The sequence below is a fragment of the Phalacrocorax carbo genome, chromosome 1 (genome assembly GCF_963921805.1).
Source record: "Phalacrocorax carbo chromosome 1, bPhaCar2.1, whole genome shotgun sequence".
In the NCBI taxonomy this organism is placed as follows: Eukaryota; Metazoa; Chordata; class Aves; order Suliformes; family Phalacrocoracidae; genus Phalacrocorax; species Phalacrocorax carbo.
In genome coordinates this window covers 131313664-131341500 of record NC_087513.1, presented here as the reverse complement: position 1 = coordinate 131341500, position 27837 = coordinate 131313664, and the positions used below count along the sequence as shown (strand labels likewise).

The window sequence follows — 27837 nt, the reverse complement described above, 5'->3', positions numbered from 1 at the left end:
GGAGGAAAAATTAAAGCAGAGAAATTCTGTGCCTGATTTCAGTAGATGTACTCTGAATATGTAAAATTTTATTTAAAAAACCTGCAGTACTGGTTTAGAACACCTCAGTGGCTTGAATGCTGTACATAGTCTATGGATCATATTTTTAGTAGCAGTAAAAGGGAACAAAAAAGAAAAAAAACTCTCATGGCTAAATAATTACTGCTTTTTTATGACAATTTCTTTTAACTCCCTATCCCTGTCCTTCCTTTAGCTAAGTGATGCTGTGTAAGTTTTCAGCTCAATTACAGGCTTTTTTGATTTTTCAGTTTGATTAGTTATTAGTGACCTTTATGGATTTTTTTCACAATTTCTGTGTACAGATGTTAACTTATTTTCACTGTATGAATTCGATCTCGTGAAACATCTGTTTCAAGGATAGCAGCACTATTTAGCTGTAGGGCAGCTGGGGATCTCAGGGACTTTATTTATACATTGAAAAGAGGGCGAGGTCAAAGACTTGGAATTACTGACTCATTGAATTTGTTCTAAAATATTAAATTGTGATAAGGTAAATTTAATCTGGAACAAAATTATTTATATACATGTGTATGCATGTATGTTTGTATGTATTTCTCATTCTGATTCCAGGAAAACCATTGTGGGAATTTAAATATGAGAATATGCAATGCACACACAGACATGCCTCAAATTCCCATTGTGAGATGTAAGCATACAGCAGCACAACTGAGTTGCTGTAAGGCAGACATGGCTGTGGTGGGTTAACACTGCAGGGTCATTCCCGGAGCAGCACAGCAGCACGTTCCTTGTGCCGTGTGAAATATGGAGAACCTGGCTGTTCCCTTCCCCTGAGGAAGGATGAGGCCACCCACATCCATACTGCAGCTTAATCTGTGAGAAACGGGTGTGATCCAATCTGTCTAAACCCTGCCTGAGCCTTCAGCTCATACCACCAACTCTCTGCACCTGCTTAGACATTTTTCACCACTTAAGTTTGTTTAGTGCTCACCTGTGGCCACCTGGGGATGCTGAAATGTCTCTTCTCAGGGAATGGAAGTCTGTCCCTCACTGGGAGCCCTGCTGAAATGGAGGTAGGCACCTGGGCTCTCTGTACATTCCCTGGAAGCTCCTGAAAATGAGACCAAGTGGGGGCTCTGGTGGCAGCACCTTTATTCATAATAGTTTAATGTCTGTGCTCTTGCTGAAGAAAGGGTAGGACCTGCTCATCATAATGTGACTTTCAGACCCTGTTCCTTGCAGTATGTGTTTATTTTGTATCACATTTATATTGCACAGAAAAGTGGTCACTGGGAATTGGGACCAGAATCCTTGTTTCCCTGCTTCCAATGTAGGGACCTGTTGGCTTCTTGCCTGTGGTATGACTGGGCTTCGTACTCGTGTATTCCCATCAGCACAGCACATTGCCTTCAGGGAAAGCCTTTAACCTGAAATTATGCACGTCTTGGTGCTTGAGACGCCCCTCTAGGGTTTAAAAGACTGCATTTAGTCCCTCTGAGGCTAAATAATGCTGAGATCCACATTCTACAAGCGGATAGAAAGCTGTATGAAAACCCTCCAAATTGCCAGTACTTGCATCTTACAGTAATCTATACTCCTGGTTGAACAGAGAGATGCCTTACAGTCATTGCACTGGAGGCAGCCAGTCACTGTGGGGAAGAGCAGGTACCCAAGTGAGGGAGGATGTTTCAGGTTTCAGAGGTACACTGAAACTGAGCAAACTGAAATCAACCCCATTTTCTAGAGCCATACCCCAAAAAAGCAAAGTGAGACCATTTTCCTCAGAAATTGTACCTAGTCACTGACCTTACATCTGTAAAATAGGATATTATCAAACCCATAAGGTTGGAGTCTTTGCTGTTCCCAACAAATGGAATAATTTATTTGTTCTCGGATGTTGCTACAAATGACTCAGAAGCAAAACAGTGAGGTAGCTCTGAACTAAAGGTTGATTGTATCAGTGAAAAGTGAAAGGTAAGCATTGTTACTAAACAGTGTCCGAGCTTCAATACAGAACTGATTCTGTGTCCCTGGATAATTCAAGTTTTAGTTCCCCCATGAATAAAACAGATGCTTGTCTCCATTACCGAAGTGCTCTGTAGTCATGTTACTAACATTTGTGAAGTTTGTTGAATTATGGTGGAACTGAGCTGTGCAAATACCTAAAAGGAGCAAGGTAATAAAACCAGTCAGAAGTTATGCTCTGGATCAGGTGCATTTTCTCATGGGGAAATGTGATTACAGCAGCTCAATGAGAGGCAGTAACTTCTGTATTCAGCCCTTAATTTGTGTCCTAACTTAGTTTATTCTTAGGAAAGCCTCTTCACTGTGAGCTTTAGTTTACATAGCCAAAAATGAATATAAAAATTACTTATTTCATAGTTTGGTGGTAGTAAGCAAAAGTTTTGGTGAAATATCAGGATTTTCTCAAGTGTAGATGTGATTTTCTTCAATGTACTTTACATATAAACTGTGTGATTTTGTACAATGATACAGTAGGGTGTGATCAGTGACGTTCTAAAGATGCACAGAACTTACTTTAACATTGGTTTAAAATTGCATTTATTTAAATAATAGAACCAAGATACTTTTTAATTAGAATTGCAGCGTATGCAACCACAATATTATTAACCTCTCCTCTTTGGGAGAAAACTGTTGTAAGTGTGGACGTTCATTATCATGCTAGCTTTAGAAGCTGGATTAATCCGTGAAAGGCATCTGCTGCTCTCCTGACATTGCTTCTCCTACTGCATACAGATACAGCTTTCATCTCTGTGCTAGTGAATGTTGTAAACATCCTTCTGTGGTTTCCACACTCAGTGTTTTCTGGAGGCGGAAGACCTATGGCCTTCTATTATTTTTTAGCCTTTTCAGGCATCTACAGCTGGAGGAATGGAAGGAGATGCTTGCTATTAACATACTTGTTTCATAGAGCTGCCAGCTGACCATCGTCATTTCTGGCCAGTCTTCATGGAAATCAATCTGTTATTTAACAGCATGACTCCAGATAGTTTCTTGTCAGATTCTGACTTACTTAACAGCATGCTAGGTTTGATAAACAGTGATTTGAAGTGCAGTGTTGGGTTTTTTCTTATGCACTAATTTTTATTCATAATATGTGAGATGGGTGATAGATATGGAAGTTCTTAAAAAAACCCAGCCATTTCTCAAGGTGAATACGCTTTCCTCCTAGGAGTTTTATTTTTTTAGCTGAAAAATGAGTAAAAGCTTGAAGCTTGAAATGGTTGATAAGTCAAAGAGCTCTGGCTGCATGCCACTTATAACAGGCAACACTAAAAGAATAAGAATTTTTATTATCTCACCATTCCCGTAACTTTTTTAAATTAAACACTAGAGTGGGTTTTACATATTTGCTTAACTAGAAAATAACACATGGCTTTGCAGGTTATATTTAGCAGGAAGATATTACTTTTCGTTCAAAAGTATAAAGATATTGCTACTTTTCCCTTTTATAAACCTGCAAGTCAGGAAAGAATTACTGTAACTGGGGAAAAAAACACTGGTTTTCTTTTCATGGAAGCAGAAGCCTCTCATTAACTTCTGTGGGACTCTGGTGACCCTTTGAACGGAAATACTCCTGTAAAAATGTTGACTCTGTTCTATTTATCATCTGACTATAATTCCACCCTCTAGATGATGTAGTTTTAGCGTGTATTAGATTTGCACACTGCTTTTAAATGATGCAGCTGTTCCATGGTTTCTTTGGGATACATATGCTGGATTTTTCAGACTGTAGGTTATTTAGTACTGGATCTTGTAGCATCCTAAAAATACTTGGTTTAGGTCCATCCAATTGTATTTGAGCTGCCTGCATGCTAATATTTTTCAGAGCTCCTCTCTGGCTTGTGACATACAGCAGTACTTGCAGAAATCATGAATGAGCACAGGAGTTTGGGAATACTGTCATGGGTGCAGCTGTGTGAAAAAAAGATTCAATGAATGGTCATGCTGACTTTCAGAAAAAGGGAAGATTACTGCTAATTTTCCAAGCCTGTTTAAAGGGGGCAATAGATTTTTCTGGGGAAAAAAAAAAGGTCATTACTTTAAGAGCAACTTTTAAATAGTTTAAAACTTCAAAGTTCTTGGCAATTTAGAATAGGAATTCAAAATAAAAGTTCCATTTCAGGCTGTTGTAATATTGTCACCCAGTTGTGCTTGCTGCAAGTCAAGGAAGCATTGGGGTCTGTTAAAATATGTCTCATCTTTCTTGGGGGCATCTTCTTTTCTGAGGTGGTGGCTGGTGGAGCAGACCTTTAACAGCACCCCATGCTAAAGCTTTCTGCTGTTTGGGCTAATGGGCGCTGGGATATTCCAGATGGTGGAGAAGCCAGTGGGAGGTGAGGAGGAGACGCAGGGGAGATGAGGAGGATATGTCAGAGCTATGTGCAGCTGCACAGGGCTCCTGTGAGCCTGTCTTGCCCTGCTGAAGCAACCTGGCTGGCCCCAAGTGTCCCTGGAGCATGCTGATGAGGCGTCCCAGCCTGGCCACAACTTCTGGTCATGTAGTGGTGGGATGAGATGAGAAATTCGGAGGTGGCCTGAGGCTGGTGTTGCAGGCACCCTGCCCACAAGCTGTGTTCTCCTGGTGCATTACCCTTTCGGAGGGTAATGACCCTCCTTACGCCATCCCCCAGCAGTGCTGTTCATTTAGCCTTGCGGTATCATCCTTAGGTGGCATGGACATGGGCTACCCTTTCTACCCCTCCTTTACCTTGGCAGTAGACTTCTCCAGCAAAGGTACTGTAACATCTCCTTTGCAGAAATAACTCAGCACGACCCCTCAGGGCACTCCTGTGGTGCTCCCTCGCTTTCCTCTCTCTCTTCTTCTAGTTCCCCTATCTTTGCATGCTGTGCTCACCTTCCCTTCCTGCTCCTTGAGCCCATAATCATCATCCTCTTTCCTCACCATTTATTGCAATGTGAGGCATAGTTGGAATACATGGTACAGTTTATCTCTGCAAAGTATGAAAGTACATTTAAAATAATTTTGAAACTGTAGCATAACTGAAAAATCCCAATTTTATTTGTACTCTTCTGGCTATTTCAGTGAGAAACAGATGGCTTTAAAGCACAACTTCCACATGCAGCATCCTACCAACTTAAATGGCAAAATTTTTACATCCTGACTCTGTAACTGGGGCCGCATCATGTTCTCCTCAAGGCTCCCTATGCTGCTTTATTCAACAGAAGGATTCCTCTCCAGAAATGTCTTCAGTTGTTACATTAGGGAATTAAAGCGTACAGCAGCTTACGTACAGGGGTACCTTACATGAACTGTAGACCTTTAATTCCTTCTTTTCGGTAGCAGATGAAACCTTGCATGTGCCCAAGGTGACATTTTGGAACTATGGGGAATATATTGTTCCTAAGCAGTGGTGGAAGTCTCTCCAGGTAGGAAAACAGTATTGTAAATGGCAAGGTATTTTTAAAATAAAATTGTAATATTAAGATCTAAAGCTTGGATTTACAGAGACTTGGTTTAGGTACTGTTGAAACAAAATGGAGACTTCACCAGGATGTGGGAATTGAGCTGAAGTTGATTGCATTCATGATTCGTTTTATTCAAAGTGTAATAGCCACATGCCTAGTACATTGGACTGAAAATAAAAATTCCAGCATGCTTGGAAGTCTTCTGTGGAAGCTGGAAAATATTCCATAAAGATGCATGTTGTCAACACCCTGTTTCTCTGTTTACAATAATGATACTGTAGAATTGCATCCTGGATGTAATGAACTTTGCTGTGGTGAAAACAGGACAGGTAGGTTCACAGTAGCTGAGGAAGAGTGGTGAGGTTTGAACCATGTCTGTGGTTCAGGGCTGTCGGTGAGCACTAGTGTTGGCTTAAGCAGTATTCTCATATGGGAATATCAGCTCTTAAAATAAGTGATATTAAGCAAACAAAGTGAGTTTTGTTGTAATAGGGAATAAGGTAAAAAGTAAGTAGTAACAACCTACGTGTGATTACCTTGCTTAAACATAGGTAACAAATATATATTTGCGCCATATTGCACTATAACAATGATAAGGAACATCTGCATTTTTGTTCACATTACCTATTTGATTTTTTTCAAATATATTGACAAGGTATAAAGTAACCTTTTAATGATGACGTTACCTTATCACTTCAGAGTTTTAGATGTAATTTTCAGTAAGAATTTCACTTCTCAGTTGGATAATTTTCTTCTTAATATTGTTCTTGTACAAGTTGTGCAAGCAGGAAAATATTTGTAACTGTCATCCTTTAAACATCAGGAAAATTAGCTCATTTGTTTGGTGGGGGGGAGAGAGCGAAAAAGGTAGAAAAGCTGTCAAGTTTACAGAAATAATCACTTTCTAAGTCTACAGGCCAAGATTTTCAAGGGATGTGTGATTTTGTGTATTGCCACTCCAGGTGCCAAGCTTGAAAATGCAGGGATTGAATAACTTAAAGTGTTTCAAGATAGATAACGAAAGTCAGGCATTATTTAAACTGAAAGCCATTGTCATGAGTTGTACTGTTTTAATATTTCAAGTACTTTTTTCAAAAATGCAAAGTAAATTATTCAGAAAGTTCTATCCTACATTTATAAAGACGACTTGTTACTTTCCATGTTAGTCAATTTTAGAATATTTCAGAATGCTGTAATCCAATTAGGAAAATTTTCCTTTGGGCTAATACTCGAGTATTGGCTAGACTACATTTTTGTCATTAATTTGCTGTATTTGTTTCTGAAATTGTCATGAAAGAAGTACTATTTTTAAAAAAAGGCTTTGTGATTCTGATTTTATTTTTATAGCAGTGTGAAGAGTAGAAGATTTTCCTGAAATGGTTTGTGCTTGCGTAAGCTTCTAGGAGTAGAAGTAGTGTGACTACATGTGGTTAGTGGACTTCAAATAGTAACCATGGAGTATAAAATGCGCAGTTTTGCATTTAACTGTTGGGGCAGAAGCCAGGACTTTTTAACCTTCTCGTCTCTAAAGTCTATGTACCAGAGCTAATTTTGAAGACACTTTGAGATTTGATTGTGCATTTACAGTGGAGTAACAGTAGTTTATTAATTCTAAAACGTGAAATGATGCATATCCATCTTAATGCATTATAATAATTAATTTTAGTTGACGTGATTTTTATGCAGTAATTTATTTTTCACATTTCTAGAGTTAATCTCCTTTAATATATATATACACTCCTATTATGTTATTTTACTAATCTTATTTAAAAAGGGAACATTACATATTGAATACTGTACCTCAATTTTATTGTAATGATTTTACTGGTTACCAGGTGGGGTGGCAGTTGAAAAATTTGGTGAATGCACTACGAGAGGATCCGAGTGGTGTTATCTTAACTTTGAAAAAGCGACCTCAGAGCATGCTTACCTCAGCACCAGCTTTACTGAAAAATATGAGATGGAAGCCCCTTGCTCTGCAGGTAATGAAGCTTAATCATAAGTCATACACCATCATTTTAACTATAGATTATCTCAGTGATGCTTTATTGTGCTTCATCTCAGCAGCATATGGATTTACTCTTGTATACTCTGAAAAATTGTTTCTGAAATGATTTCTCTGCAGTTTGTTCTCAATTGAAATTAAACCTGTTTTTAGAACTCCTCAAAGTTAAGAAGCAAGCATCCCAATGCAGAAAAGTAGCCCCAGATAACTTTTCTAGCCAAGGGGAAACAAGCATACTTCAGAGACTGGTAAATTTTGGTTTGACTGTTCTCAGTGCAGTATAACCTCAAAGCAGGAGGGGAGGAAAAGATCTTGAGTTCTCAGTTTGATCAGTCATGGAGTTATAGGAAAATTTGTAAGGTGATTTTGTTCAATAAACCACTTGACCATCAACATTTCCTCATGTAAATAAAGTCGTATTTGTGTCAGAGTTGTCCTTGAGGTGCAACCCTTGTACATAAGGAGGTGTAGCACAGGATATCTGTCTGGGCCTTTAATTTTAGTAAGCCTGCAATGCGCTGAAAACCACGGAATGGTTTCATTAAAGCTTTCATGTTTCACTCCAGGATAATATGTTGCTGTGTTGGATTACTCTAGGAAATAAAAGTTATGTCCAGACTGATGAAAGCATGTAACCAGCAGATGGAACTGACAAATAATCCCTTTTTTCATTGAGTTCAGATAGAAATGTTTAGAAACTGGTTTTCTTTGTGTAGACAATACACTCTTTGGGACTTTTTTATTAGCCCAATACAAAGCCTAATTTAAAATTAAGTATATTTGAGAGAGAAAAGACTTCTGCAAAGTTCGGGAAAAAGGAAAATAAGGTATGGAAATGCCACTGCCAGTAGCTGTGGTCTTTGCCATTTAAAATATTAAGAGATTCATAAGAAGAACTAATGCCATGAAGAACTTACTTCATTTAGTGGTTAAATGCATCATTGTCTTTGAAACTAAGTTTTTAAATGATTGAGATGTCTTGCTCTTTCAGATATAAAGTACTGGCTAGACAAAAGGCTTTCAACCAAAAATCTCTCATTAGTGTCTGAACATAAAAGTGCAAATCTGTATGCATGAGTGTATGAAAGTCCATACTTGAAAGCTGCACTTTTATCATAGCTTTAGTAAGAATATAAATACAAAAGAAAATGTACATCATTGCTTTAACTGGCATCAAATGCGTTTAGTCTAAATCCTCTTTGGGTGAGTTTGATATTTCTTTGGGTGAATTAGGTCATTCTCCCAAATATTTCTTTTTGCTTCACTTTATCATTTGCCACTAGAATAATTACATTGAAGACCCCACAACAGAAGTTTCTGACATGGGTCATTGATGTATACAATAGCAAATAAGCAATTAATTCAAGACAGGCTGCTCCAGAAAGGTGGGAAGAAATTGGATAGAAACCAATTTCCACCATTTAAACTAAGTCCAGTAGGAAAGTGAGGATTCCTGTGGTCATTTTACAGTGAATGCAGTCATGAGCTAAAGTTGTGGGCCTGTTTGAAATTCTGCACTCACTTCCAGAAGCAAAAATCCAGTAATCTTTTAGTGTGTTGTATTTGGCTCTGATTTACATCTCAACATCCTTACTCTCAATACAGATACTAAGGTGTTATTCAACTGATCTAACTTTAGATATCTGCTATGTACATATCTACATTTCATTCAGGCTTCTCATTTTTACTCCCTTTGGCCAGCAGACAGACATAACAGTTACTGGTTCATTCATCTTAGCCTATTTTAGGCTGATCTGCCTTAGGAAGAGCTGAACGGGACCCTACACATGCCTCTTTCTGTCCACTTGATGATAAAGGGAGTCTGGACAGCTAGCTTGAATGTAGATTATCTGAGACTGAGAATGAGAAAAATGAGACTGACCCTAGATAGAGGTTTTCTGTAATCTTACAGGTTTGGAGAAGGCGGGTGATGGAAGTATTGGTTTTGTTGTGGGTTTTTTGCTGGTAGCATAGAAAATGTGAAAAATTTTAAGGCTAACATAAGTACAATTAGCGATGCTTTTAAACAGTGATATAATTCTGGTATCATGATGATATTGTTCTGATTATTTTCAAACATGACACCAGGAAAAGGCCAGAACCTTATTCAAGACTTATGTGTGAAGTGTGCATATGTGTGTCTGTTGTAATTTGTGATTTTAGTGTGAGAAACAAGTTTTCTTAAGTAGATCGAGTGTCGAAAAAGCTCCAGGGTGAAGTGAAGGCAAACTTCAGAAGCTGAATAATGTGGAGATTTCTGTTGTTAATTTATGCAGTTCAGAGGTGAACAGATGTTGAAGTCAGATGATGTTGAAGTTTAAATGTAGCCTAAGTGTGAAATCGGTACTGGATGTTTGATTAATAACAAGCAGTGAAAGCAGTCACAGTGCAGTGTAATTTTATAGCTATTAAAAATAGGAAGAAATGATGTTTATTTAACAGAATTTACTTTAAAAAATTTTAAAAAAAAATCAGAAAAGATGTATGGTTTTTGAGTTCAATTTTCCCTATGGCTGTTGGGAAATTTCTTACGGTCCTGATTCATGTAAGAGTGCTATTCTTTAATAGGAGCTTGGGAGGCAGAGTGAGAGGAGAGGGAAGAAGTGATAGCAAATGGGAAAAAACGTAAGGAAAAGCAGTACTTCTATGGCCTGTGGAAGCAGGGGAAATTACGATAACTTGGTTTCCTATATCAGGATGTCATGAAATAATTGAAAATGTTATAACTGTGCTGTCATCCCAGAGCTAAGTTAATTGAACCATATGTATTATTCAACAGACACAAGCTATAAGGAAATTATGACTCAGTAATAATTCTGTTAAAGTACAAAATAGGAGCAAAATATTAAAAAGACTCTAGAACAAGGTATGGGGATGAAATTCTGATAAAATGGGAATTAGGATCTGCAAACTGGCTGCCGTGGGGTTTTTTGGTTTTGCAAATGGAGTGAACAGAGGAAAAATGTGGTGTGACATCCTAATCAAATTGCAGTAAGTGAGGTGGGAAGGTGAAAGTTTGCCCTAATGTAAGGAGGCTGACACAGAAGCAGAGACTGAGTTTTTGTATGCACCTTACCAATGAAGATGTTTAACAGCTATTGCAGCGAATGTAGAAGGTAGTTATTTCAGTGAATTAAACTCAGACACATTTACATTGAGATTTACATTGGGATGTTTTAATTGAGAACCTTCAAAACTTAATTTTAGCTGAATGTGAATGATGTTGAGGCATTATTGGTAAATTGCATTCTGCTTGTTTAGTCGATAACTATAGGTAAGAACATGAAGTTTGCCATTTGCAGCTAATGAAAAACTAGACTTAATGGAGAGATACTAAGTATGCCTGTAAGTTGGGAAAGTGCTAGACGAGTCTTCCAGTGGAGGCAGTATGCAGGTACTACCAATGTATCAAGCAGTTTGGTGTGCAAGCGACAGGGCATCCTGATAACGAAATTTTTAAGAGCTTGTTGTTCGATGTTAGTGACCTAGGTGAGCCATATGCCAGCCAAGCATCTGTGGTCTCTGAGTATGGAAGCTGCTTTTAGACCATTCAGATATTAACTGGTTACTAATTGGCATAAATACTTCTTAGAATGTTCAGTGATTTACTTTGAACAGCTCTGCCTTCACATCGCAGTCTTGCCATGAATTATAAGTTAAATGCAGTCTACATAATTATTGATTAATTCTTTGGGGTTCTTTTTCCTTTTAGCAGAAATATGGTATATTCCTTTCAAAAATATTATTATCCTTAGAATAAATATGAAGGGCTAGGGGAAAGAAAGAATTGCGCATCCTGTGTAGCAGTCCTGAAACTGGTACTGAATGGCTTGACGTACATCAAGTAAAATAATACAATTATCCTATGGCTATACTATGCATGATTACATAATGAGTTTGTATTTTCAAGGGCATTAATTCCAGCTCTAAGGTCAGTCCGTACAGAAAGAAAAACATCCTTTTTTTCCCCTTGTGTCCTGATTAAAGGAAGTGCTGGTTGGGGTTTTTTGTTTTGTTTTGTTTTCAGTCACTTGATGATTTTTGGTTTTAATATACATCAGTATCCAACTTCTTGCAGATAATCAGAGTCCTCCCTTGACACATTCTGGAATCATGTCAGGGTTCGTGAAGTCAAGGGATTTTTCAGCCTGTGTTTTTTGTTATTGCTTTTATAACATTTGAACTAGGCAGCTGTGGCCTCGGGGAATTTTGTGGTTGCGTTTGCAATTGAAGGTATTCATTAATATGGTATTGTACCATAAATATTAAGATGTTATGCCTGCAAGACAAATCTTGCTAAATTTGCCTTTCAGTTACTTCTTCTGATACTCTCATCCATTGTGGAAATCCTACACTGATCTTTCAGATTGCAATGTTTGTATTTCTGACTGCTACTGAACATGGTAAACAAACCAAATAAGTTTAACCTTTAATTTTTTTAATCTTTCTTACTTAACATAGAGGTGATTTAATTATCTTTGAACTCTACAAATTTTTGTCTGGTTCAAAACCTAACTTAAATAAACATCCTCTACCCTAGATTGTCTGTTTTATTTCTCCTTTGCACTTTGTGTTATTCTGGGGAGGTTTCAAAGGGAGGCTCCCCAAAGTGCTGCTTTAACAAGGCTGGAAGGTATGATAGAGAAGATTCTCAGAGCACATGAAATCTCATGTAAGCCGCTATCATCACAGTAGCAAGAAGCTAGCTGCAAAGTCCTCCTTTGCCTTCTGGAAAATGCTTTGTTAATTAGTCAAAGGAAACTGGACTTTGACTGCAGTGTGGAAGACTCTTCATCCAGTTTCTTTATAATACAGAAAAGGAGTGGTAGAGCAACATGTTGCCATGCTTCGGCTAACGTGGACCACCCTCCGCTAATATCAGCGAAAAGCTCTTACTGATGTCGGTGAGGCTGGGGGCAGGTCCAGCTGCCAGCCACACCTTGTGTGTTGACTTGGAAAAAAACTTTCTGGCCCCTTTTAAACACTCTGTCACACTCTTCACCAAGTTTATTTAAATGTCATCTTTTGTATATTTAAAATAGCTCACTGTACTGTTTTGTATGTGATTAAATTGTACCATTATAAAATCACCAACAGCTCGGTATCTGTAGTTTTTTTAAACAGACTTTATTTTGGATTAGGTATGCGTCATATCTCCACTATGATACTTTCAGCCTCCTAAGAAGCTACAGCAACAGTAACAGAGTCCTTGGTTTGACAGAAAGTACTACTCTTATTATTTTTAGTTAGTATTTTTCCTTACTTGATTATATTTTCTCCTTCATTCACCTAGAGACAATGCTATATTCTGTTTTCATCATATATGATTAGAATTAATGACCTTACACTTCTTAATCATTAAATTTGAATAAAATTTTAACTTGTTTGCTCTTTAATTTCTTAGTTGTCTTTTAACTACATGGGAACTGGGCATTCTTTGCAGCACTCTTAAAATGGATTCTGACTGGGTTTTCCTACAGAGTATGAATTAGTTATAGTATTTCATTACTTCATGTCATGGTTGGTCTTATAAAAAGTTTATTTCATTGGAAACAATTGTTCGATAATTTGTCATAACCTTGATCCAATATGAAAAATATATTAGTAGTAAAACCTGTTTACTGATGCAAATACTGTATAAAGTTATTGCCACTTAAAAATTTGTCTTGGTTTTGCTTATATTTTTTAAAATTTTGTGTCTTTTTCTGGAGCAATGTTTCTCAAACTATATATTGCAGCCTCGAAGGGAGATAAAAAAAGGTTCAAAGATTTTAAAAAAACATTAAAAAGAATTTTAGATAGTACATATTAAATATTAATTATATTAATTGTTTAGAGAGAAAAAGCAAAAATAATATGCTGATTTACTGGGGGCATCCTCTCCATTCCTTCAGGACTGAGGATGTGAAAAGCAGCAATAGGTCCTGGTAACAAGAGGGAGGTAGGGACTGCAGGGCAGAGCTAACCAGGGACAGAGCAGCTTCTGGACGAGACGGGAGTTACATGCCTGTGTGCTGTCAGTTAGTAGTTAGAGGGACTTCTTATTTCCCTGTGTTAGAGAAACTGAGCTGCTCTAAGTAGAGACGGTTGGTTATCGGTTCCCTGCCCAACTGACAATTTGGGAAAGGGTCCATAAGGACTAATTAATGGTCCTGAAGGAGGATGGTGCATCCAAAATGTTTGAGAAACAGTACCCCAAATTGTATTGAAATATGGACTTTGTGTCTGTCATTATGGGTAAGATTGATGCAAGGTCTTTTGTGGGACATTTTTGAGGCTATTCTAGTTTTAACATGTAACTTCTAAACTTCCCTTGTCAAGCTGTTCCCATGGGTCAAGTATTTAACTCTTTGGACCTGAAAATTTTTTTAAATTTATTGCTGTTTCATCAATTTCACTTGCCTTGGCCAGCCTACCAAAAGGGACTGCAGCAGGAAAAAGCTCTAGTCCTTGGAAGAGAACTGATCTCCAAGGCAGCCAGTTCAGAAAGACTTGAATGAAGTTCCATGTGTTTTTCTGTTCAGTGTGCCTGCACATGGTGCACTGAATGGCTGCCATTGAACTGGAGAGCTACGTGAGGTGATCTACATGCAGGTGCACAGCTTGACTCAAACTGAACAGTTGAGGTCTCTCTAAATCGCAACGCAAAATGCCATGTAGATGCACCATTCCCACAGGCCATGTTCTGAAGGCTCTCTTTTCAACCAGGAGGGCCTGAAGACTCTTAATTCTCTATAAAATGAAAGCTGAATTCCTACAGCACAAGGTGGTAGTTACAGCAATGCTCTCAGTGTGGTGAACTACTACCAGGAGAGAGCCTATGAATCCTTTTACCATGTAGCAGTTCTTACTAAGCTACTATTAACTGGTGAAGTGGTGATAAATGTATTTTTTTAAAAAAAGTGGTGACCTATTTTTAAATTTGGATTTCTCCTTTTTTCCTAGTTATACAACTTTTCTGTTTTTTGTGCAAGTAAGTTGGAGAGTTGGCTTGGTAATATGACCCAAATACGGAAAAGATATGAGACATCCTAGTATGTTTTGAGACAATCCTACAGGATTGTGTTTCCACTTGTACTAGATTGTATTAGAGTTTCTATCCTGGGTGCCCTGGGAAGGTGTATCCACATTGCCATCCTGTGAGATACCACAGTCATCAGGCTTTCACCAATTACACTGTAATTTCACCTCTGAAAGTGTCTGACATGGGAACAGTTTGAGGGAAATCTTTTACCTTCAGGTAGCTGGATAACTTGTGGTTTTCTGAGGTAGACTGAATACCGTTTCTTCCTGTTGCACTCACTGCTGTAACCACCTTGCTGAGCCAAAAGATGAACCAAAATATGCACTTGTCAAAGATGCACAAACCCCAGGTGGTTTCCAGCATCTTTCAGCAAACAGTTCTGGAGGACAAACCAACCTATATATCTGTGCTGTGTATTAGCAGGGACCAGTGACGTCACCTGATAGAATCCTCAGACTTCAGCAAGATCCTTTTTTTTTTTCAGAAATGAAGCCCATACCATTAGTACATAAAGAGTTAAGCTCAGGTATTACAGGCTGTAACACAAGGGAGATTCTTTACCTGTGTCCTCTAGCAGACGGGTAGGACCACCAGAGGCTCATCAACCCGTTGTAAGTCCAGATCACTGTTAGGCTTGAGCATGATTTTCCTTATGTGACATAAACCATAAACTCCTACCGATTGCCACCAGTCTAGTCTCTAGGGCCCTATTTCCTCTTACCTACTTATTCATGCAGGTAAAGTAAAGGGCGGTCTTCTTCCTCGAAGTGGAGAAGAGAAATCCATCTACCCAGCTTGTCTTCCTCTCAGTGCTCCAGCCAGTATGAGCCATGAACAGCAACAGCCTGGGCTTAACAAGTGTAAAAAGGGTCTAGGTCACAAAATGATTTTGACTTACAATGAAAATTAATTCTACAAGCTACTCAGCAAGCACAAAGAGTACTTGTCACGGAGGTGCAAGGTATCAGGAAGGAAATAACCAGCGTTGTATCAGTAAGTGGTTTAAGAACATCTATGGCTATAGTGTCACAGATGAAAATTTAAAGGATAAGATTTTTGTTTCTCTGAAAGAGGGTTTTTTTAGTTTGTTCGTTTTTTTAATTTGTTTTTTACCCGCTTTTGCCACCAACTTTATTATTATTTTACAGACTTCTGTCTTCTTGTTTTTAGTGGTTGTAGTCTTTTACCTGTCTGGTTTTGTGTGTGTGTGTCTTTCTCCCTCTCTTCCTGTAAATACTGGCAGTTTTTCATTGGCCTGGCTACAGAATACTCACCTTAACTCTAATGAGCAGGGAAAGAATTTAACAGCATCGCTGTTTACAGGACATGCTTTTCTAACATTCAAAAGGAGAAAACTTGTGTTGGTTTATAGCTGTTTCTCTAAAGGGGGACTTGCAGAGATTTAACAAGAAAATTTTAAGCATACATTTTATTATGTTTGAGATAAATAACATCTAATGCAGCTCTTTTCCTAAAACAAGGCAGTAACTGGCTAAAGGATGTGGTTTCCTAGGTGGCATGCATTATTCTTACATACAGATTGAAAAAAAGTAATGCAATAGTGGGTGCTTTGCTTGGTAAGCGTAAATTCCAATGGCTCATCGTTAGCTTATGAAAGGTCAACATTTTGAAGAAGTTCCTGCTGTTGAACTCTTGGGGTTTTCTGCAGCATAGGCATAATGCTACAGTGTCAAGATGAATATCTAGAAAATGAGAACTGATTATTCTGCACAGGCATGCCTTGTTGGTTTGCCATAAAGTATTCTTAATAGTGCTGGCAGAAGGATCTTTCTATGCACCCGTTCAGTCAGTATTTAGAGCTTCTCTGCCATCAATACAATGTGAAATGTTTGTGTCCTCCAGTAGTTATTTAGGTCAGATAGTAGAGTTATGGTGAACTCTTTTTAATCCCAACACTTCTTTCTCCAAGGAGTTCACTTCTAAAAAGATGGAGGGGAAAGAACTCTTTCAAAGCAAAACTCTGCATTTGTTTAATATTAGATTAATTTTAGGGTATATGAAGATACTGTTGTACTTGCTGTTTTGCCATTTTTCTTCTGCTTGAGTTTAGCTATCACACAAGCAAAGAACATAAGGCTTTTATTATTGGGCAGATGTGTTATTAAGTAGACTAAAGCAATCAAAGTTTTCTTCTCGTTTCATTTTTCTGAATCTGTATAGAGACTGTTAGAAAATCTTGCTATAATTTCCAGCCCTACAGTTATTTAATAAAGTCTTCAGATGGTTAGTCATTATTTAGGTAGTCAAGTTAGTCGAGGAAGAAAGGGCGGGGGTGGGAGGGAGGAAGAGGGAGGAGGGGAAGGGGGTGGGGAGGGAGAGGGAGAGAGATGTGATTAAGAGGAAGGATCCTATTTGGACTAGGATGATAGCTAGAATGCATGATTATTCTGCAAGGAGTGTATAATTTATTTACCTGTGAGTAAATGTTACTTTGTGAGGAGTGTGCCCAGGGGAGTGAAGAAGAATAATAATCTCCAGTTTATTCTGTCTCATAGTGTGTGTGCTCTGAGGATGAGGTACCTGATTTTACAGCATCTGTAGACATAAACTGAAGCTTTCACAGTTAATTCTTAAGCTGTAGAGCAGATGGGGGGAGATGACATTCAATTTAATGCCTACTTATGCACCTCTTACTGTAAACGCTAGACTTTTTTTTTTTACAATGTTTAATTAAGGAATTCACTGGATTCTGTACATTATTTAGTCATTAATATTTCACCAGTGGCTCTACTGATTACTGTTTTTATGGGCATTGGCAATAATCTTGCTGTGCAAAAGGGAAAAAGATGTAATTTTATAAGCACAATACATGTCCATTTGTAGATCTGTCTACTTAGCATGAGTGTTATTTCAGTCAGTTTAAAAGCACACAAAACATTAGAACTGTTAACTATTTCTTTAACTTTCTGATCTATAAAATGCTTGTAGCTTTTTCAAACGAAACATATAATGTGTAAGGATAATCTTGATTATTTCTCTCTCTCTTTTGAACCAGCCTCTTATTCCTAGAAGTCCTACAAGCAGTGTTGCTACACCATCCAGCACTATCAGTACACCTACAAAAAGAGACAGCTCTGCCCTTCAGGATCTCTATATACCCCCGCCTCCAACAGAACCTTATGTTCCAAGGTAAAAAAGATCATTTCAGGTACAATTCAACAGTACTAAGTAACTGACCATTCTGTTCCTACCTGTTTATCAGCCTGCCCTGTGGGATTAGGGCTATAATCATTTAGCAGGTGAACTGATTATTAAGGGTAGATACACTGAATTAGACCCACAATGATCTGAATCTGTGTATTGTCTGCAAAAGACAGTAGCCTTTAGAAAAGAAGGTTCAGTACCCTATTTTCTCAAATATGGGATAATCTATTGTCTGTAACAGTCTCATCCTATTTCAGAAGAGCAAAAGTATCTGGAATACTGAATCTATAACTAGGAAAGGAGTTTGTATCCCCTTGCCTAATAACCATGATGCAACAATGAAGACTGAGCTAAAAGCAAGAAACTTTCAACTTCAACAAGAGCACTGTTTTGTTCTGCCATAGTGTTTTCTTGTTTAGATATATTTGATTAGATAGTGTTAGAGCAAATTTCAGGATTGCATTTTAGTGTGGCCACTCTGCCAAATTCTGCAGTGGCCATGGTGTTCCCTGTAAATATATCTGCTACTGTGACCTGCCACCTGGAACAGGCATTTTCATCTCTCCCAGGTCTCTGGGCTTGCTGAGCCAGAAAAGCAGCAGATCCTTCTTGCAGATTCATCACCCTACTCTCACATGACCTCAGATGATTCAGTATAATTCTGTAGTGTACACAGATGTTGCTTTCCTAAAATTCTGAGAGAATTATGGCCTATAAAAAATACAGAAGTAGCTACCCAGAGGTCTAGGAATGTATTTAAGAGGAATCAGTATTTTTAAAGCTTCCATATTCTTAGACACAGGCTGTCATATGTCCAGTCAATGTATCTTTAAATTCCTTCTTGCTTTTCTTTTAGTTAATTTTCATGGAAAGTCTTAAGTTACTCTGAATGCAGTAGTTATATAATAAAGACCTGTTGCTCCTGAAACTGAAACTGTACTATCTTAAAAGATGTAGTGCCTCTGTACTGCTACTTATCATGTTTACTACCACAGAAATATTTTTGTTTGATAAGAAATGCGTCCTCTTTTTAGAAGTATTTTTAGTGAATATTCGCTGCTCAGCAGTTTTTGAGTTCTGCTCTACAAATCGAGATCTTCAAAATGCAGTAGTTTGGACCAATTCTGATTAAATCTTTTAATACATATCAGTACAAGCTGTAATCTTAGAGAGATTAAGCTATGTGCATTTGAATTTTTTTATCAGCTTAATCCTAATGGACTATACTTCATTTCACAAACCTGTCACATAGTGTACAGTGTTTCTTAATAATCTGTTTTGGCATTTCATCAGGTTTTTTGTCCATGATTAACTATATTTAGGCATGTCTTTATTTTGGGTATTATCAAACTGTTCAGCATCTGTTTCTCAGTTTTTTGTTGCAGTTCCAAGGAAAAAAAAAAGTTTTGTTACCAGAATAGAGTAAAAGACTTGATATTTTGATGTAAATTGTAAAACCGTGAAGGCATGCTTCCTTGGTGCCGGTACCTGACAACCACACACAGCTGGCACGAGAAAGAGGGACTGACACTTTCCATGTGCCGGTTACTTAGAAGTGCCGGTCATAAGTTAGTGCCCATCTCAAATCTGTTGAATACCTTTGGGCATGAGAATGAAGCCCTCATCTCCAGAGGGCTGTAGCAAAGGGTGTTTGCCTGGTAGCTCTGCATTTCATGCTTGTAGTAAAGTCCCCTCCAGCTCAGGCTGCTCTCCCTAACATGGAGCCTTTCCTGTGCCAGCCCCTGATGGCAGCTGCAGCACCGACTGGCATCTGACTGTTTTGTGTCAGTCTCCATCATGTTACCTGCTGGGGTCCCCCAGCACTGTTGCTATAGAAAGTCTTTCTGTGACTGGAGATGAGCTCACAGCCCTGATGGGGGTGCACCAGCCCCCGTTTCTAAGCCAACACAGTCCCTGCTCTGGGAAAGCAGCCCGCCAAAGCAAGCGTAGTGGTCAGTGGGGGTTTGTGGTGCTGTGCTGTCACAGCCAAGACAGGATGACCCTTTTTCCTCCTCCGTGGCTGCCTGGATCCCTCAAGGAGGCTTTGCTTTGTCCTCAGATGGAAGACACACCCTGTTTGATACCAAGTGGATGTACCTATGCAACTTGAATTGATTGTGCAAGACTATGTCAAATGTCTGTACATTGTTGGTCCCTGGTTCTTCTTGCTCCGGGGTTAGTTAGTAAGGAACCAGCCTGAATTTGTCCATGCTTGCCTTATAGCCCTGTCTTAAAAGTAACTGATATATTTAAAAATGAAACTATAAAAAAGTAAGGTCAATGTTATTTCTCTGCCCTAAATCAGAAATCGCTAGGTAGATTCTAAAAAACACAAAAAAAAGAGTAGCTGCATGTCAGCTTTATTTCTATATTCTTTTCAAGAGAAACCAATGAGATGGCTGCAGTCTGTAAAATAAATGAATAGGCAGAGATGTGTCAGATAACTGGCACACACATGCATATATATGCATATATGATGTGTGATCCTGATGTTGGTCGATGGCATCTGTTTCCTGCTTGTATCAAATATTGACATATTTCCATGTTTACTGAGATATTCACAGTAAAAAAAAGTCAATGTGTTATCCCAATATATTAAAAACCTCTCTTGTTTACTAAAGGGATGAAAAGGGAAATCTCCCATGTGATGATGTTGGCAGACATATAGTGGGCAAGCCGGTTCATACAGGATCCGAATCTCCAAACTCATTTCTTGACCAGGAATATCGGAAACGCTTTAATGTGGTTGAAGAAGATGCAGTTTTGTACTGCTATGAGTATGAGAAAGGAAGAACAAGTGGTCCTGGAAGGAGAGAGAGCACACCAACATATGGTATGGCATTGATCTAGTAAGGATAATCACCATTTGTTGATTTTAGGATTTTTGTGCATCTGCTTTTGTTTCTAAGCATGAAAATATTTTCAGTGGCATTGATTTTGCTAAGAATTCTGTACTACTTAGTCCAATTTCCACCTAGGAGCTTATTCCGTGCAAGAAAAAAATTAATTACTTACTATGATAGGGAGGGCAAGTCCAGTTTTATATTGATGATTTTTCTGAATATAAATTCTATAATTTTGTTATCAGCTTAATTTTCCAGATTAAGCTTCAGTATCATTTTATTAAAAAAAAGAAACTTGGCAGATGCCCATATATTTTTACTAAAAACATTGGATAGAATTGTTCTCCCAGTATAAGGGCAAGACTTGCATAGGTTTAGGAATTCAGCATTAGAAAAATTTACCCAGGTGTAATAGTTTTAAAGATCACACCCACTTCAGATTTACCAAGAGATGACATGCTGCTTTCATGCTGCACTGCTCTCTAAAACTCTATTTTTTCTTTAGTCCCAGAAATGAAGTATGACTGATAATAGTATGCTTTTTTTGTAATACTATATTAACATCCTGTAGCTTCCTATATGGGACATGGTGGCTTCCTATATATAGCAGTACCTCTTTATTTGAGGTTGTGCGTTGTCTAAGAAAGAATTTTGCGTGTAAACACACACACGTATTCATGCTACTTCCGCATCTTGAATTTTGACTTATTTAGGGTGAGAACTCAGAAACGATTTTTGGTGCAAGTATTGCTCCTCAAATGTTTATGCTCCAGGTTATTTTCTCTTTGAATCTGTTGCAACTCTTCCTTTAGCTAGTATTCTTTCAGCTTTGGACTGGGAGAATTGGTTTTCTATTGCCAAGTATAAAATTGTGCAGTCATAGAGTTGTTAGGGTATAGAAGAAAACGAGAAAGAAATCTCATGTTTAAAAAAGATATTTTTACTACTATGGTCCTAGCTGAGCACATACCTGAATATTTTTTCACCCTACTTGCCGCGTTATTTCAATTTTTAAACTGACCACAAGCTGAATGTTGGAGTTGTTATAGTAATCCTGACATCATATTCCTCTGAGAAGGAGATAGACTTAATTTACGAGGAAGCGTAGATTTAGTGCATCATGCAGCCAAGCTCCAAAATCACCTGGGAACCTTGATATAAATTGAGCTTGAGCTGTGTAAAGTATCCTCAGGACCTGGAGCAATGTGCTTGCACAACATTAAAGGATGCATTTTCATAAAATGTACCCTTTCTACACAACTACACAATCCTGCTGCAAAATCCTCAGTATCCTTCTTGATTTCAAAGTGTTTTCAGGTGTTTTCTAACCAGGTCCATAGTGTACAAAATAACTGCTAGGGTTTCAAAGTGGATATATCAATTTTATTACTCCAGTATTTCAACTATTAAAATTGGTGGATGCAGTCAGTTTCATTTACAGAGACGTACTCTCTGTTCCAGATGTTAAATTTTAATACTGGTGGTCTAGAGTGAAGAACACCACATTTCTTCTTCAAGGACTGCTGAATCCATTATTTTGTTACAGGATAGCTTTTTTAGCCTTTTTCTCTATTAGCAGAAAAGATTATAAATACATGGATCAAAGACTGCACTGAAAATCAGTCATTATTTAACACATTTGTTATACAGCCTTTCACTTTTGATCTCCATTTTTAATGAATTCACACCATCGAGTCCATTTCCATTTAAGTGTGTTTTCTAAAAATATTACAGCATTAAATTCTAAAGTTTCCCACATGGCATTTGTTAGCATAAGATTTATGGCCAGGCATGACCTTAGGATTTCACAGAAATCTGGAAAATGACAATAACACTCTTCTGGCTTATGGTGACCCATTAAAGAAGGTCAAACAGAGTTCCAAGGCCTGGAGAGATAATTGTTTTCAACATGTACTCATCGTTAATTAAGTGATGGTGTTTACTTTTTTTAAAAATATTTCTCAATCCGCCTTTGTGAGAGGTTAATAGGGCCCTCCATAATTTCTTTACTGGAATCTTTTGACATTTTTTGACAATGTTAACAAAGGGATTTCTCTTTCATGCTCTTACTGGCTTCCAGCTGTTGTGTAACTGTTGCTAATTGGCCTCAGAAAGCTTCTGTTCACGACCCAAGGACGAAATTTTCCTGAGTGTAGTCACCGGGGAAAACAGATTTAGGGAATCCAGGGGGCTGAACAAGAAGGACATTAGCAGAGGTAGCAGGCAAATGAAACCTGTGTTTAAGGAAAGAAACAAATTTGGTCATTGCAGTTTTACTGCCAGATAGCAAAAACATGCACTTTGAACAGTTAGAGATTTTGTAGAAAAATTGTTATGGCTATAGCTTTTGATAACAATGAGACTTCACATGATTTTGTAGCTTTTCTATCTTTTTAATTGTGCAGGTCCTTTCAGTAAGATACTGTGAGTTCAGCCTCAGAAAGAAGAGAAAGTTGGATTTCTAGAAAAAGTAACCGTTGAAAGTTACTTTTGCTGAAGTAAACATGAGCCGAATACATCCCCACTCAGGAAATGACTTCTTAACTGTGTGCTCTAAATGTCGTTGGCTTCAATCAGACTTAAATATGTGCCCATAAATAGTAAAATAAATTATAAATAAAAAGTTAAATACATATGTTGAATTTCCTGAGCAATGACGTATTTGTGACCTGATCCTGCGGTCTGCACACATACACCCTTTTTTGTCAATTTTTTAAAAAGGCAATACAGCCTTTTACCATTATGCTGCTGGCGTGGTATTGGTGTATTTCCCGTGGACACCATACTTCATTAGGCAGATAGACGTGTTTGTATATTTGTTTTCATTATAAGCACATCTTTCTTTTTCAGTGTATCATGGATTTAACCTCAAAAATGTGGAGTAAGACTGGTCACCTTTATGTAGGGGTTTTCTACTAAAGTAATTAACAAGACTTCTGAAGTTTCTAGTTTAAGTGCTGCCACTTTAAAAAAAAAAAAAAGTATATTCCCACTTTTCAATTTTCTGACCAGAAAATTGATTCAAAAAAGAGCGATGTCTGACCTTGTGGAAACATTTTGTTTTCAGTCTGCCAGATATTGTGCCATATGCTATGCTACTCTATGTTTTGTTTCAATAGATGATTTAACTTGCTAAAATCTTCAGACCCCTTTAAGTAACACCACTAAGTTGTATAGCACACTTTCACTGAATTTCTAAGTGTATTTTTGGAGTCCATAGGCAGAAATCATAGTTCAGAACATTTTTAAAAATAAAAATTTTTAAATTAAATTAAGCTAAATTAAACTAAAGCAGCTTCCAAATCAATACTTAAAAGCTATAATACTCTTCAGCCTTTCTGTCTCTTGTCATCTGAAATCAAAGTGAATTTACCAATAGTAATGTACTTTGTTTTCTGTGGATGAAATGCTACAAAAGAAATTACATGTAGAGGTTTTCTGCTTCCTTTCTTACTCAGTCACTGATGGATCTTTTAAGCCCACCAGCAAAGATGCTATTTGTGAAAGTAGTTCAGTGATGTGGACACGTTTCTGTTACCGACAATTCACATGTGCTTTAAAACAGTTCTCTCCATTGGTGTGCCAGGGGCTTCCACAGTAATAGATAGATATTTTTCAGTGAAAACTAAAGTAATTTGAATGTGTTTGTCAGCCTCAAACGTCAGTCCACTGATGATTTTGTAGGGCACTGGATTTATTTTCTAAACTTTAAAAAATCCATTAAATACTTCGCTGCTTCTTGTCTGTTAAAGAAAACGGAACTCCTATCTTAACCTCTTGTTCAGAGGAGATGCTGGATTCTGTTTCATAAGCAGCCCTGTAGAATAGCAGCTTAGCACATAATTTGTTCTTACTTCTAAAGAATGCTAGTTTAATGCTGCCTTATGGTGCATGATCTCAATTTTTTCCTCTGTTTCCAGGGAAACTAAGGCCTATTTCTATGCCAGTAGAATATAACTGGGTGGGGGATTATGAAGACCCCAATAAAATAAAAAGAGATAGTAGGAGAGGTAAGTGATCTGAACACACATCTTGTACAAGGCATTATGGGTTTTGTCATGCTTCAAGCTACGTGTTTCAACCTCATTTTGCTGCTTGCTTAGATACATATTTTTGTGAACCTGTTCTGGGTTCCTTCAGTATATACACTTAATTTTTTGCAGAGCCTCTATTAGAATTGAGGAAGTTGTTCAGCCAGGCAAAAGAAAATCATGACTACAAAGCCCTGCAGTTTGGCTTAACTTTATGTTGGCATTTCTTTGGTCCAGCTGTATTATCCAGTCCATTTTGAAACTGGTCCTGATTTTATAATACAAGAGGACAAATGTAATGGTTATTACTGATAAATATTGTTATGCTTAAATGAGAATTATAAATCACATTTCTCTGTCTTCATGTGTTCTTTTTGGATGGAGAACATTCTAGAGCAGCATGGGATTCACCTCAAAATCATCAAGGATAAGTTCTTCAAAATTCTGGTTTGTGAGGTTCCAGATACATAACTTCACATACAAAATTATAACATCTGAGATGGCTATTATCACCCAGGAACAAGATGTTACAGTAATGATAGTTCCATAAAAATATTAACAAAGTGTTCAGTAGGGATCAAAAAAGAAAATAATGTTAGGAATTATTAGGCAAAGAATACAAGACAAATTAAGAAGTATTCTTATGCTGCTGCATAAGTTCTTGCTCATGGTGGGTGTGTGTGCAGTTCTGGTCTCTTCGCCTCTTATGAAAAATACACTAGAACTGAAGAAGGTTTAGGAGACAACAAAATGATCAGGTATATGGAGTGGCCTCTAAACCAGAGTCAATTCAGTAGGCTGGCCATCATAAGTTTGGGAGATTTTAGGCAGGACATAATAAAGGTTTATAAAATCTTGTGCAGAATGAAGTAATGAAATAGGTTTGTTGCTGTTTTTTCCAAAACAAGACCTGAGAGACATCAAATATCTCCATCGTGTGCTGGTTAAAAAGAAAAAGAGCTGGCTCCTCGTGCAGTTTGGGTTGAAGCTAAGGAATGTCTTGCGAGAGGAGGCTGTGGACGCTAAAAGTTCACATTAATACAAGGAAAGACCAGACAAGTTCATGAAAGACAAATCTGCTGAGATTTCCTAAATTCACAAACATTGCTTCTGGCTCAGGATGTCCCCCATCTACAAGCTGGTAGATGCTGGAAGAGTATGTGGGGAAAGTATGGATGATACGATGAACGATCTTGAGTGAATGTTCAAAGCTAATTACTTTTGAATGTATGGCACTGCAGTCATTTGTATCAGTTAGGATCTTGTTTAAAAAAAAAGATTACACATATGATCAGAAGTGTGTCATTGCTCATTTTTGGAAAACTCCAAATCAGAATTTATTGCTGTGGGGCTTCTTTTATATTCCATTCCTTTTATTGTCAAAGATACCAGAAAACTGCAAGAATCATGAATTTTCCCTGCCAAAAGGTTGCTTTCTTATTATATTCAGGCCAAAGAAGCAAATGCATTTTGTTAATGAAATAGTCTGTAAGAGTTAAAAATGACAGTAGATCTTAGCAAGAATATTCTATATTTTGGAAGCAGGACTAACATACGTAGAACAATTCACAATGATGTTTTGCATTACTTTTCTTTCAACAGAAAATTCATTGCTTCGCTATATGAGCAATGAGAAAATAGGTCAAGAAGACTACATGTTCCAAAGGAATAGCAAAAAGGATACTGGCAAAAAGTCCAAAAAGAAGGGAGACAAGAGTAGTAGTCCAAGTCATTACTCGCTGTTGCCTAGTTTACAAATGGACTCATTGAGACAAGACGTCATGGGCACACCTGGACCAGAAACTGCTTTATACCACGTAAGTAAAAATAACATTAACAGAAGTTGTTGCTCTGTGCTTATAATGAGAGACTGCCTTGTTTTTATGGTGGTGTTGAAACCTTTCTTGGACTGCTGCCATTGCATTGATTCCTATTCTTCAGTCAACGACTAGATCTCAAGGAAATATTCTAGAATTCTTTATTTTGTTGTTACAAATGTGGGATGGTCACCAGTGTTCCATCTCCTTTAACTAGAAGATGTCATGTTTCAAATGGAGTGTGGTCTCTCTGCCTTGACTTACTTGCTATTGATGGAAAGGGAAGAAGCAGCAGTATCCAGACTGGCTAGAAACCTTCTTTCTGGCATCTATGTCACTGCAATGTGCTAAGTCTTATCAGGCACCCCCTTTACTACAGGTACTTTAAAGGCCTGATAATAGCAACAGGAAAACCTGTGGGAGGCATTTGGTTTTCCTTTGAGGTAAGGGGAGCCCTAATGCTCCCCTTCAGTGTTTTTAACATATAGCCCTCAATAACTCAAGTAAATATGAAGGAAAGGATTCTGCTAAATAGGATGTAAAAGGAAAATTGCAGTAGCTTGCCAGTTTTTAATAGTGTCGAGAAAATGGAGTTAGAAGATCACACCATATTTTAGATATGATATCACGTTCACCCCATAAAAGTATTTACATTTCAGATCTTAGTAAAAGTTGTCATTGTAGAGGAATATACAAACAGTAAGTGTACAGCAAAACAGTAGAAATAATTGAAATGGTCTTCATATGCTAACAAAGAGTGTATTCTAGATTGCCAGTGTCTAAGGGAGCTGGCAGTGTGGGCTTGTCAGGAAGTCTGCTGTGAAAAACTGGCAGGTGGAGCTTCACTGAACCTTTAAGAGACAAGTAACTTGGTTTCCTGTTGTAAATCATCGCTAGGGATTATCGCACTATAATTGGTGTAGATTAATTGAAACTAATGGAGCTTTTACATCATTTTACACCATCTGAGTGCTTGGTGCACTGGCTTCTAAAACTCCTTCCTGTGCTGCCGTGTATAGGTGAGTCTGATAAATTTCAGAGATGTCATAAATGACTACTTTAGTATTAAAAGTAAGCCCTTGTGGTACACATTAATTAAATCAGGTTCCCAGACTCAAGAACTGCTATTCCCATTCTTTTTCATTTATAGTAATTTAGGTACGATGCTAAATATTTTTCTTACATTATTATTTCCAACTTCAGTTTTATGCTCTTTATGTAAGTTGGAAATGTGATAATGGGGAGATTTCTGTTTTCAAAGGCAGACTGATATATAATGTTTTCTTAATACATGAAGCCAGGGAGATTGCAAGTGTCCCCAAACTGTCCTCTTTGTAATGTCTTTCCTAGAAGGAGTCTAATGAGTGCAACAGCCCTTGAAATAAAAAAAAAAAATAAAAGAAAGAAAGAAAGAAAAAAAAAATATAGAAAAGTTATTTGTGTAATGGAGGACTTTCCACTCTGTAAAGAACAGTGTGGTAAA

At 37.7% G+C, this 27837-nt stretch overlaps 1 protein-coding gene across 6 annotated transcripts in view; it reads left to right on the top strand.

Annotated features, from left to right (window-relative positions):
* The window catches only part of CNKSR2 (connector enhancer of kinase suppressor of Ras 2), a 225188-nt gene that overhangs the window by 117124 nt on the left and 80227 nt on the right, over nt 1–27837 (top strand). For 2 of the 6 annotated variants that reach the window (XM_064474335.1, XM_064474378.1), the window contains exons 9-13: nt 7305–7451; nt 17515–17648; nt 20285–20496; nt 24427–24516; nt 26140–26354. In XM_064474335.1, the coding sequence (XP_064330405.1) occupies nt 7305–7451; nt 17515–17648; nt 20285–20496; nt 24427–24516; nt 26140–26354 (798 nt within the window). The remainder of the gene's footprint in view (nt 1–7304; nt 7452–17514; nt 17649–20284; nt 20497–24426; nt 24517–26139; nt 26355–27837) is intronic. The other 4 variants (XM_064474350.1, XM_064474369.1, XM_064474342.1 and 1 more) reach the window with 3 other exon arrangements.